The sequence below is a fragment of the Hibiscus syriacus genome, unplaced genomic scaffold (assembly GCF_006381635.1).
Source record: "Hibiscus syriacus cultivar Baekdansim isolate YM2019G1 unplaced genomic scaffold, ASM638163v2 tig00111238_pilon, whole genome shotgun sequence".
NCBI lineage: Eukaryota > Viridiplantae > Streptophyta > Magnoliopsida > Malvales > Malvaceae > Hibiscus > Hibiscus syriacus.
Genome location: NW_024063030.1, coordinates 1,282,863 through 1,295,647, shown reverse-complemented (window position 1 = coordinate 1,295,647; position 12,785 = coordinate 1,282,863). Strand labels below are relative to the sequence as shown.

Genomic DNA, 12,785 nt, shown 5'->3' with positions numbered 1-12,785 from the left:
GAGGTTAGAAGACACCGTCAAAAAACATTTTTAATTATTTTTATTGGGTAAATTATACTACAAATCATTCAATTGTTAACAAGATTACAAATGAGCCACTCTAATTATAAGAAAATTTATAAATAGGTCACATAATTTCAAAAAAGAACCCGATGAGTGACGTAATTAATTGAAAAAGATTAGGAAATAATCAAAATAAAATTCTAACCAAACCCAAATTAAAATTTTAACTCAATACCGAAAAACATAAGAAGCAAAAAAAAATTGACAAAATTGATTAACCAATTGAATTAACTAACAAAATTGTAACTATGTTAATTATTAACGACAATGATGTGGTTTTTTTTGTGGCAAGATAGGAATTATATCACAAGTAAGCATTATTTTTTTTGAATTAATCATTAGTATCCAATCTATTGACCGATTAATCTATATCGGGTATTGCAGAGGCGAGGGCGACCCTTCCAACTCAGTTTGCTCCATTCGCAAATGCCATGATTTGAAATCCTGACCTTACTTAAGGGATATAGTGCCTCATCCACTAAACCAGTTGGTTATTGGTCAAGTAAGCATTATTGAAATACTCATTTTCCAAATATGCGAAGAGGATACACGTTGGACATTTGGTTATGTTATAACAAAAAGAAGTGTGTTTAGTGCAATTTTCTTAGCCATCAATAGATTATTTTGAATTTGTTGAATTTAATAATTCAATTCATGATTCTTTATCATATTAGTTACTAAATTCAGGTTTTTAGCTAATTTTTAATTATTTTAATTATGAAACACTATAAGATTATTTCACGTCTCACAATATTAAAGTTTCACATCATTTAAAAGGCTACAGTTCAGAAACATTGTTAAATTTAGAGACAATATAAACAAAAATTTTGGGATCAACTTAATTTTTTTTCAAATTCAAGGGTCAAAAGTTGTTTTAACACTTACAAACATCTCAATGAAAGAAGGAAAGAAAAAATAGGATAAAATACACTGGAGATCCTAAACTGTGATCAAATATATTTTTTAGATAGTAAACTTTTAAAAATTATAAACTGGTCATTCAATTTTTCAGTATGTTATAAAATATTCATTGTGACATTATAATATTAATATTTGATAAATTAAATGAAAGTTTGTAATAATTCAATAACATTTAATGATACTTTTATATTACTTTGATAAAATATAATGATTATTTTATTAAAAAAATAATAAACTTAATGATCATTTTGTAATAATTTGATATATTTAATGATAAATTTTGAAAGTTGAGTTACCAATCATTTTGATCATAGTTTAGGGATTCTTGATGTACTTTACCCTTAAATCAGTTGCCCAACCGCGGTTTCGGAAATAAAAAATAGAGAAAATAACCTCAGTGACCGAAAATGTCTTATAATATACGATTTTGACCAACTTTTTTTCGATTTGCCAAAATGACCAACAAAATCGCAATGCGATCTATAAATCGCAATGTGATTCTGACTATCGCAACGCGATAATACATAATCGCAACGCGATTATGACTATCGCATTGCGATTTTTCAAATTCGCGTTGCGCTTTTAGAAAATCGCAATGCGAATATGTAAATCGCAATGCGATTCTGACTATCGCAACGCGATTCTGACTATCGCAACGCAATAATACATAATCGCAACGCGATTCTGACTATCGCAACACGATTCTGACTATCGCAACGCGATAATACATAATCGCAACGCGCGATTCTGACTATCGCAACACTGAATTTCAAATTCGCAACAGGTTTTAGTTTCGCAACACAAATGTTTTGGGTATATAACTACGCAACAACAACAACTCATAACCTAAATCCCTAAATTACAACTCATTCCATCTCCATCTATCACTCTCTCCGGCGACATCCGTTCCTATATCCAACGACATCCTTTCCCATCCGGCAACAGGTTTTAGTTTCGCAGCTCGTTTGTTTAGTAAATTAATTTACAATAATGAAATCGTCTAATGTTGATCATGTTTGGATAGATTTGTGTTTTGGAGGGTCATGGGAGAATGTTCATGGTGTTTTACAATATATGCCTTTACCCATAAATCTTCAACTAAAACTGTCATTAAAAAAGTTAACTTATGAAACTCTAATGTTACGTGTTGCAAATAAATTGAATTTAGAGCCCCTAAGTGGATTTAGGCTATCTTATCAGAGAAAAGGTAAAGTTTATTTGTTAACCGACAATGAAAATGTTGAACGATTCATTGCTTACATTAGTATTTCGCAAGATGATGTTACATTGTATGTTGTTGAACCTAGAAGTAGTGAAGTTGGGTCAATATCAGGTAGTAATCAACTAAGTTTTTCAACCCCAATTTATGGTGCTCAAAATTTAATGGTTCCACCACAATTTCATCACCAAGCAAATGTTGTTTCACCACATTTCCAATACCAAACACAATATCAAAACCCACAACCTTTCCCTAATCCAAATCCCAATCAACTTTCAGCGCCAAATTCCGGTTTTCGTATTGACCAGTTAGACGATGACGAGCCAACAGAAAAAATTGTAAGTAATAGTCAGTATTCGAAATTTGATCTTGGTCAATACCCGGACTTTGATCTTGGTCAATACTCGAATTTTGATGATGTTTCAGAAGAAGAAACAGACCCTGCGTGTAATGATTTTGCTATTGGTCAATACCCGAATTTTGATGATGAAACAGCCGCTGCCAAGGAAGTTGTTGTTGATGATAATGAGGAGGAAGTTACGACTGTGAATGAACATGTTGAACATTCATTTTGTAATTCATATAACCCTGAAGAAGAAAAAAAGAAGAAGAAATCCCCGAAGAAAATGCCACGAGAGTATAACTGGAATATGCCAGAATTACTTCAGATACCGGAAGAAGAGTTGGTAAAGATAGCAGTTGATTGTTACACAAAATTTATTCGTATCAAGAAAGATGATTGTTTTGATACAAAGAAAGACTTGAAGATAGCTTTGTATACGAAATGTGTGGAAGATGACTATCAACTAAAAGTTAACAAATCAAGCAAAGATCGTTTCGAAACAAGGTGTATGATTGACAAAAACTGTACGTGGCGTATGATTGCAAAGAGGATAAAAGATTGCGAAATGTTTCAAGTTAGGACTTTTATTGATAAACATACATGTTCAAGAACCCAAGTTTTTCCTCACCATAGACAGGCAAACAAAAAAGTGTTGGGTGGTTTTCTGGCTGAGTTAATGTTTTTGAATGGCAGGGTATATCGGGGACATGAAATTATGACTAGTATGAATGCTCGGTTCAAGATTAGTATCTCATATTCTCAAGCTTAGAGAGCCAAATGTTATGCCTTGGAATTGTTGAGGGGGTCGCCAGAAGCATCGTTTGCCCAACTGCCGGCTTATTGTCACAATTTAAAGCTGAAAAATCCTGGGTCGGTAACTCATATCAAAACAGATAGAGATGGACACTTTGAGTTGTTGTTTATCGCCATTGGTGTTTCGGTTAGTAAATCAATATAATTTTGTTGACTCATTTTTTTTAGTTACATGCATTTCACATTTAAATGATTATATTTCTTGTGTATATTATTTTGTAGATTCGTTCGTTTATTACTTGCATGCGCCCAGTTATTATAGTTGACGGAGCACATTTGAAAGGTCGATACCTTGGAGTAAACTTATTAGCAGTAGTCATGGATGCTAACAATGGGATATTGCCAATAGCTTGCGGGGTTGGCAAATCTGAAACCTCTGATTCATGGACATGGTTTATGGGGCATCTTAGGGATTGCATAGGTCCTATTAGCAATCTGACAATCATATTCGATAGGACAAACTCAATTGACAACGTTGTTAGAAGGTGTTTCCCAGATGTTTTTCATGGACTTTGTGTGTGTTCATTTGTATAAAAATCTAAAATCAATGTCTGCTGGTATAAAAAATCACAAATGGATATACTGGAAGGCTGTAAAAGTTTATCGGAAAGCGGATTTTAATAAGCATATAAATTGTTTAAGACGTGTTTTGCCTCAGTGTGCTCAAACACTAGAATATGTCGGGTTTGAAAGATGGTCAAGAGTACATCAACTTGGAGCAAGATATGGTTTCATGACGTCTGATAGTGCAGAATCAATCAACGCTCTAAGTCGTCATTCCCGGAAATTACCCATTACTATGTTAATGGAGTTTTTTCGAGCCTCTATTCAACAGTGGTACTACAAGAAAAGAAACCATGCAGGTATTATTTCTTTAAATTCGTAACTTATCATACATTTTACTAAGTATTATTTATTTAAATTTACAGGAACATTGGAACATCGTGTTACACCATGGACTGAAAAAAAGATAACGAAACGTGTTGTGAAGTCAACGACATGGAGAGTTGAACCATGTTCAAACACTTTGTTTGAAGTACTGGATAATAACTTAAATGGGCTTGTCAATCTAAATGCAAAGACGTATAGTTGTATGAAATGACAAACATCTGGTTATCCGTGTGGCCATGTTATAAAAGTTGCTCTTCATCTAAACCAAGATGATTCAAGCGCATACACTATGGATTGCTACACTACAGAAGTATATCGACAGACTTATGCCGAGATTATCTACCCTATTCCACATCCTTCTGAGTGACACATACCAGATGACTTACAAACAGTTTTGCCACAAGCCATTGACAGAAGGTTACCTGGCTGACCAAAAAGTCACGATCGTATACCGTCTAAGGGTGAAGAGAAGAAGAGATCGACATGTAGTCGGTGCAAGGAAAGTGGTCATACAAGGTTGACATGTGGATCACCAGTGCCATCACAATCATCTTTTCCTCTACCAAAATATGGATCCTTATCAAAATCCAAAGCTCGTATGGTGTCAAGCAAAAGGCAATCAAAATCAAAATCCCAATCACAACCGGCTTCACCTTTTGGGACTATTAACTTAGGTGATTTTTAAATGCAAACGTTGTATTATGTATAAACTTTTAACATTTTCAGTTAGACATGTATTAGTAACTTGAGTTTGAACATTGATATGATCTGTTCAGTTATCACTTATTACACATTCATTTCAATATCGCAACGCGAATTTGACTATTATGTGTATTTTATGTGTAAACTTTTAACATTTTCAATTTGGCATGCATTAGTAACTTGAGTTTGAACATTGTTATGATCTGTTCAGTTGTTATCACTTATTACACATTCATTTCAATATCCCAGCTGTTTATGCACCCATACATCAATTTCACACAGCTCACTTCAGGATTAACCTGCAGAAACCAAACATTTGCTCAAACAACACTTTCTACACATCTAAAACCAACAAATAGCAAATTATTGAATTCTAGGTACTTAACAACACTTGCATTTGACTTGCCAATTGTTTATGGACACTTTTATAACGCGAATGCAGGTAGGCAGCGTCTCGCATATATCGCTCTAGCCATAAAATACCCAAACCACAAGCCTATTGCACCTCTATCTCTATCGGTGGGAGGTAGAAACTGTGTACTTCCTGTCGTCAAACGCTCCAAGCACATGCATACGAGAGGACCACAATCCCCTCTGGCTTCCTGCGTTTGTTGTGGCGCGGTCTCGTCTATGATAACTGTAATATTGAACTTCTTTGGCTTCTTGTTTCCAGAATAAGTCCAATAATTAATCGCATCCAAGAATTTAGCCAAATGAGAGCTCCATCCCTTGATAATATCTCTCAAATCAGACAATGATATGTAATTTATCATGCTGTCATATACTATTGTCTTCAGGGATGGGAGCTGAAGCTCGACGAGAAGCCAATGAGTACGTTCCAAAATAGGGATAAACACCTGCAATCATAAGTAATAATTCAATTGCGCACTTATTTATGAATACCTTTAAAATATTAAAAAAAAAATAAATACTAACCTTATCGACCTCCCACCATGCAGGATAAAGTTTAGCTTGTCCATTAGCCAACACAAATGATTTCTGTCGTTGATTCTTCAAGTGAACTACGTGAAAAGACGTCGGCATAATTGTATATCGCGTATTTTTTTTATTTTTCCTCAGTTTCCTTATTATTAGAAGACGTGACACCCACGCATCAATATGTTGTTTTACAAAAAAAGACATATATTAGTGAATTACATAAATATTTAAAAAAAAATCAGAATGAAATATAAGAAAAATATAAGACTTACCCCCCATCGAAATAGCCTTTGTCTTCAACCCCTAATAATACACCCCCACCAAGACCGTTCAAGCAACAAATGCATATCATCGTTGAGTTTGTATATATCAGTTTAACACCCCTGGCTCCGCTCATGTAGATAAAAATCAACTGCGGTCTTAGCCCAAAGGGTATTATCTAGAATTGTCTCTGGTAGTTTTCTCCTCTCCACTTCATCTGCCGGGATGGTACTGGCCGGTAACTCATACAAAAGCCAACAATCATCCATCATGTCCGACACGTGAGAGGGTTTCTCAATAATTCGACATATTACGCCGTATGAATCGGGCTCTTGAATGGTGGGAGGGACCTCTTCAACGATGACAGGGGCCTCTTGAACGGTGGGAGGGGATCTTGAGGGATGATAGGGGCCTCTTGAACGATAGGAGAGGCCTCTTGAACATGACAGGTGAGTCGGGCTTCTTCTTACGGAGTCTTCGCACGTTTGGGGTAAACGGAGACGTAATGGCACATGCACGCCGTCTGATGCGTGAATCCCATCGTACAAGAAAAACCCGACGTAAAGCATCCACCTTCTTGGGCCGCTAAAAATAAATTAAAACATAAATCAGTAAATAAACCAGACTTGATATTAAACAGTGAAAACAAAGACAAATATGTTTCAAACTTGCACGGTATTCACCCAAGTCATTATTCTATCATAGTTCACAAAATGCATCAGATAACATTCCAGAAGTAAGCACTTATATAAACATTTAAAAGGACAACATATAGGTTTAGTGCATGTTCAAGGACAACATAAAGAGTAGTAGTTTGTTCTTGAAACTTAAATTTGCAACACTGTGAAGTTAGTATTTGTCTTTTGGTTAAAGTAATGCAATCCATTCAAGTTTCAATTTGCAGAAGAAGAATAGTCGCAACACGAAACTTAAAATCGCAACACGGAAATGACTATCGCAACGCGAATTTGACTATCGCAACAAGATAATCGCAATGCGAAATAACAATTGCAACAAGAAAATTGCAACGCGAAACTAAATTCGCATTGCGAATTTTCATTTCGCATTGCGATTATCCCGTTGCAATAGTCAAATTCGCGTTGCGATAGTCATTTCCGCGTTGCGATAGTCATTTTCGCGTTGCGATTGTTATTTCGCATTGCGATTATCTTGTTGCGATAGTCAAATTCGCGTTGCGATAGTCATTTTCGCGTTGCGATTTTAAGTTTCGTGTTGCGATTATTCTTCTTTTGCAAATTGAAACTTGAATGGATTGCATTACTTCAACCAAAAGACAAAGACAAATACTAACTTCACAGGGTTATTTTAGAACTGTTTAGCAGTATTGGCAGCAACCGAATGAATTTACTAAGCAATCTAAGTGAAATGGTTTAATCTAAGTGAAATTACGAGTAAATCAAGTTAAATATGAAAAAAATCTTAAACTTACCTCATTGCGTAGAGCATGAACCTCATTCTGTAACGATGCTACCATCTCACGTAGAGCCGCTACCTCACCACGTAGAGTTGATACCTCATCACGCCATGCACCATTGCCATCGCGTAAATTACCGACCTCCTCACGCAAGGCATTGACCTCATTACGCAACTCCCCTAACTCATCTCGTGGAGGTGGAGAACAAGGAGATAAAAGTCGTGGCATCTTTGCCGGTCGCCTATCATGAGGTGATGGTGAAGAGGCTCGATGATGTGACGGAATAGGTGATGGCTCTCGTTGTAGAGGTGTATAGTGTGATCGATCAGGTGATGGTGATGGCTCTGGGTGAGGTGATGGCTCTCGAAGTGGAGGCTGGTCATCATCCGTGCCATCAAAAAAACGCTTACTAGCTTGCCACCAATCAGTGGCAAGCTCAGCCTCCGTGGGTGTCAACCTCTGCAATGGAGTGTTAGCCTCCTAACAATATAAAAGCTCAAATAAAGTTAAACGTGTACTAATAATAACTTGTTTATATATGGTAGTATTTGTGTTAACTTACATCATTTATTGTCGTATACCGTAGTAACTCTTCCTAAATCAACAGCCGCCGTTTCCTCTTCCAGGAAATAGCCCTAGGAATATCATTTGAAGTTTTTAATGCATATGTCTGCATGTCGGGAAAAGCCTCAAATATCCAAATCTACAAACAATATAATACACAAACATTAGTAATTGTTAAATAATTAATTATAATTTTGGAAACATTATATAGAAATTCTTACCTTAAAGGCCCAAATAAAGCCTGACAAAGTGTATTTGGAACCATCGCCACGCAAACTCTTGCGGTCATCAAAGGCAGACGACAACTTATTCCAGGTAGCTTTCCATAGATACGAACCCCACGGAAACAGGTTCCATGCATTTAGGTCCTCTACCAATAATATTAGGTCCTTAGGAATAGGTTATCTGACCTCTTTGCCTAAAAAGTCGGCATGAAAAAGTACTAAAAGGTATACTCGGACAACATCGACGTCATCCATCCGAGTAAAACCATCTTTCTTATTAAATAATCTCGTCAAGTCATCGACGTGTAAATTCGGCTTCTCCATTGACAGCTCAGGAAAAACCCGGGATAACCATGATGGGCGGGTAATATGACTAGTGTATCGACCTACATCATCGTGTCCGAAGCGTAGACCAGTAATTAAGCAAAACTCATCCCGCCCAAAACACGTATACGCCGATGGAAAATGAAACCATATCTCTTCATTACCACGTTCTATACTCTCGGGTAGATCGCGTGTCATGGTCTGAAGCCACAGATGGGTCAACATAGCATCTCCACCCGGATGTTGTACTTTCAGCCATGGCCCGAAGAAAGTATCCTCAAACAATTGTCTTTGTACAGGTGAAAGCTTCGACGCAATTGTAGTGACTATGCTTATTTTATTCCTTAAGGTCAATTGAGCCGAAAAAAAGTTCTACAAAAACAATAAACATACCAAGTTAGATATACCACAAAAACTACACTGTGAAGATATACCAAAACAATAATAAACATAAAGAGTAGTAGTTTATTCTTCAAACTTAAATTTGCAACACTGTGATTTTTGGTTGAAGTAATGCAATTCATTCAAGTTTTAATTTGCAGAAGAATAGTTTCTGAAACTTAAAATCGCAACACGAAAATGACTATCGCAACGCGAAATGAAAATCGCAACGAGAAAATCGCGAAACTAAAATCGCGAAACTAAAATTGCGTTGCGATTTTGTCGTTGCGATTTTCATTTCGCGTTGCGATTCTCGGTTTCAAATAGTCATTGTCTAAAATTGAAACTTGAATGAATTGCATTACTTCAACCAAAAGATAAATACTAACTTCACAGGGTTAAAGACTAAACAGTTTAGCCGTATTGGCAGCAATCAAATGAATTTAATAAGCAATCTAAGTGAAATGGTTAATCTATTATTGAAATTACCAGTAAACTTATCATCAATTTCAATATGAAAAACCTAATAATAATGCAAAAATTTCAAAATAAAAATAATTAAAAAAACTAACCCTCGGTGGTTGATTTGGTTGATTTTCCATTTCTGACCGTGAATGATTGTGAGGGTGGCTCTGAGAGACGGAGATAGACGGATTTCGTCGGAGATGGGGAGGGATTTCGTCGGAGATGGGGACGGATGTCGTCGTAGAGAGTGAGATATGGAGATGAGACTGAGTTGTGATTTAGGGTTTTAGGTTAAGAGTTACGATTACGGGATATATTAATATTCGTGTTTGGAATTTGAAAATAAAATATGTGTTGCGATACTAATGGCGCTTTGAAAATCACATTGCGATTATGTATTATCGCATTGCGATTTACATATTCGCGTTGCGATTTCTAAAATCGTAACGCGAATATGTAAATCGCAATGCGATAGTCAGAATCGCATTGCGATTTTGTTGGTCATTTTGGCAAATCGAAAAAAAGTTGGTCAAAATCGTATATTATAAGTCATTTTCGGTCACTGAGGTTATTTCCTCTAAAAAATACTGGGGGGCGGAGTTTAGGTTTTAATTACAAGGCTTATATGTACTATAGGCCTCTAAACTATACCGTTTTATGGAGTTGTCCCCTAAAATATTTTTCGAATGTTTTTTCCTCTTCACTTTAACTATTATCCCGTTTGCTCTATTTCGTTAACTCCATTAAAAAAATTCATGGACTAACTAGAACATGCCATGCCATCATTTTTTCTTATTTTTTCTCATTAAAAATAAAGAGTGATGTGGCATATTTTGATTGGTCAGTGAGATTTTTTAACAGAGTTAACGTTTTGAGTAAATGGGGTAACTATTTAAAGTTAAGGGAGCAAAACATCTTAAAAAATACTTTATGGGCTAACTCAATAAAAAGGGTATAGTTTAGGGGCCAATGATGCATTTAAACCTAATTACAAAGGAAAAGGGAAAGGATTTGAGAGTGAAGCCACACAGTTCACTTTACACGCCTCTCACTCAAACTCTTCAAAACTCCTCCCTTTTTGCTTCACGCTCTTCAATCTAGGGTTTTAGCATCTTATTGCTCCTCCTCCTCCTCCAAATCAATTCTTTCACTAGAGAATCTTCAATGAGCAACTTAAACATGTCCGATCTCGGCGATGGTAATCTTGTTCTCCACTAAACCCCCTATATCTACTGCTTTACTCTTTCTTCGCTTCGCTCACTCATTATCTTCTTTCTTTGGTTGCAGCTCTTAACGAGGATGCTCGAGCTGATCTCGTTAACGCTCTCAAGGTCGGTGACCCCCGGGTTTCTTTATCTTTTATTAAAAACATATTTTTTTTCGATTGTGTCGACTTTTGGCGATGTTATTTGTTGAATAAACTTCAGAATCTTTCTCGAGACCACACCGATATACTGGAGAGCCTGTCGCCGAATGTCAGGAAGCGTGTGGAAGATCTCAGGGAGATCCAGGCATGTTCCTACTTGCTAAGCTTTTATAATCATTATTACTGTGCTCTGTACTATTACTATGATACGCTCTCGGTTCACTTTGTTTTTGCTCCATCAATACAACTTGAGACTTGATTTGCTTCTGTAACTAACTGAGTGTCCTCTTATGCTTATGATAAACTTATTTTGCTTATTTTTATAAGATATCTGAGATCTGTTAATTTCATTCACAGGGCCAACATGATGAGTTAGAGGCTAAGTTTTTCGAGGAGAGGGCAGCACTTGAATCTAAATACCAGAAACTATATCAACCCATATATGCCAAGGTTTGCCTTTTAAAATTTGTTTCTGGATTTTTTTCCTGATCCGTCACTGTTGTTTTATTACCTGACTGCTCATCATACATTTTAGCGATACGATATCGTGAATGGTGTTGGTGAAGTTGAAACAACTTCAAATGAATCTGCCATGGACCAAGGAGAGGAGAAAGCTGATGAAGGTATGATCTTGTTTTATTAATTGTTTGCCCACTTTTTTCTCCTTTGGATCCTTTCTTGCCGTGTGTATGTATATTTTTGCAATTATGATATATGCAGAGAAAGGAGTACCTGATTTTTGGCTTACTGCAATGAAAAATAACGATGTGCTTTCTGAAGAGGTGTGTTATCAATTTATAAATGTTGTCTTGATACATTTTTCTTGTTGGAATCACATTTTACTTCTCTTTTGTTTGGAATAAGATCACTGAGCGTGATGAAGGAGCTCTCAAATATCTCAAAGATATTAAGTGGTATAGGATAGAGGATCCTAAGGGATTCAAGCTGGAGTTTTACTTTGACACGAATCCTTATTTCAAGAATACTGTGTTGACAAAGACCTATCACATGATTGATGAAGATGAACCAATTCTTGAGAAAGCTATTGGGTAAATGCCTACCAAATTTCTTTCAAATTTTTTTATTGTATTATTTGAATTCAGAATTTAATTGAATATTTTTTGACCTGATTTGTAGGACTGAGATTGAATGGTATCCAGGAAAATGCTTAACACAAAAACTCCTTAAAAAGAAGCCTAAGAAGGGATCAAAGAATGCCAAGCAAATTACTAAAACTGAAGATTGTGAAAGTTTCTTCAACTTCTTCAATCCTCCTCAAGTACCAGATGACGATGAAGATATTGATGAAGATACTGTAGGACCAAGTTCACTATATTTGTTTAAACTTTGATGATCAATTTAGTAGTTTTGCTATCATATTGTTTTTTTCCCTTTAATTTGTTGTGTAGGCCGAAGAGCTACAAAATCTAATGGAACAGGATTATGACATAGGGTGCATTCTCTTTTCATCTTACTCCTTGTTTCTCAGTTTGAACTGATATGAGTTCAACTGCATGCTTCATATGAGCCATTCATCACTCAAACTATACTTTGATATCATCGCTCAATGTTACATGTATTAATACTTATGCTCTTTATGCTATCTGTTTATTTGTAGCTCAACGATTCGAGACAAGATTATTCCACATGCCGTGTCATGGTTCACAGGAGAAGCTATGGATGGAGATGAGCTTGAGTTAGAAGATGATGATGAAGATGATGCCGAAATTGATGACGATGAGGAGGATGAGGATGAGGATGACGATGAGGAGGAGGATGAGATGAAGAAGAAGAAACTAAGCCTAAAAGAAGTATGGTGTGTGATAGATTTTATTTTCTTCTTTTTGGATAATTCATGAGTTATTAAATCCAAA

At 36.0% G+C, this 12,785-nt stretch overlaps 1 protein-coding gene across 1 annotated transcript; it reads left to right on the top strand.

Moving 5' to 3' along the window:
* The first annotated feature begins 10,536 nt into the window (after window positions 1-10,536).
* LOC120157116 (nucleosome assembly protein 1;3-like) lies at window positions 10,537-12,785 on the top strand. Its single transcript, XM_039168367.1, has 10 exons — window positions 10,537-10,743; window positions 10,833-10,877; window positions 10,962-11,056; window positions 11,269-11,361; window positions 11,447-11,534; window positions 11,632-11,693; window positions 11,776-11,960; window positions 12,049-12,226; window positions 12,321-12,364; window positions 12,530-12,785. Exons 1-10 carry the CDS (start codon window positions 10,710-10,712, stop codon window positions 12,768-12,770), a joined length of 1,065 nt encoding a protein of 354 aa, XP_039024298.1. The 5' UTR covers window positions 10,537-10,709; the 3' UTR covers window positions 12,771-12,785.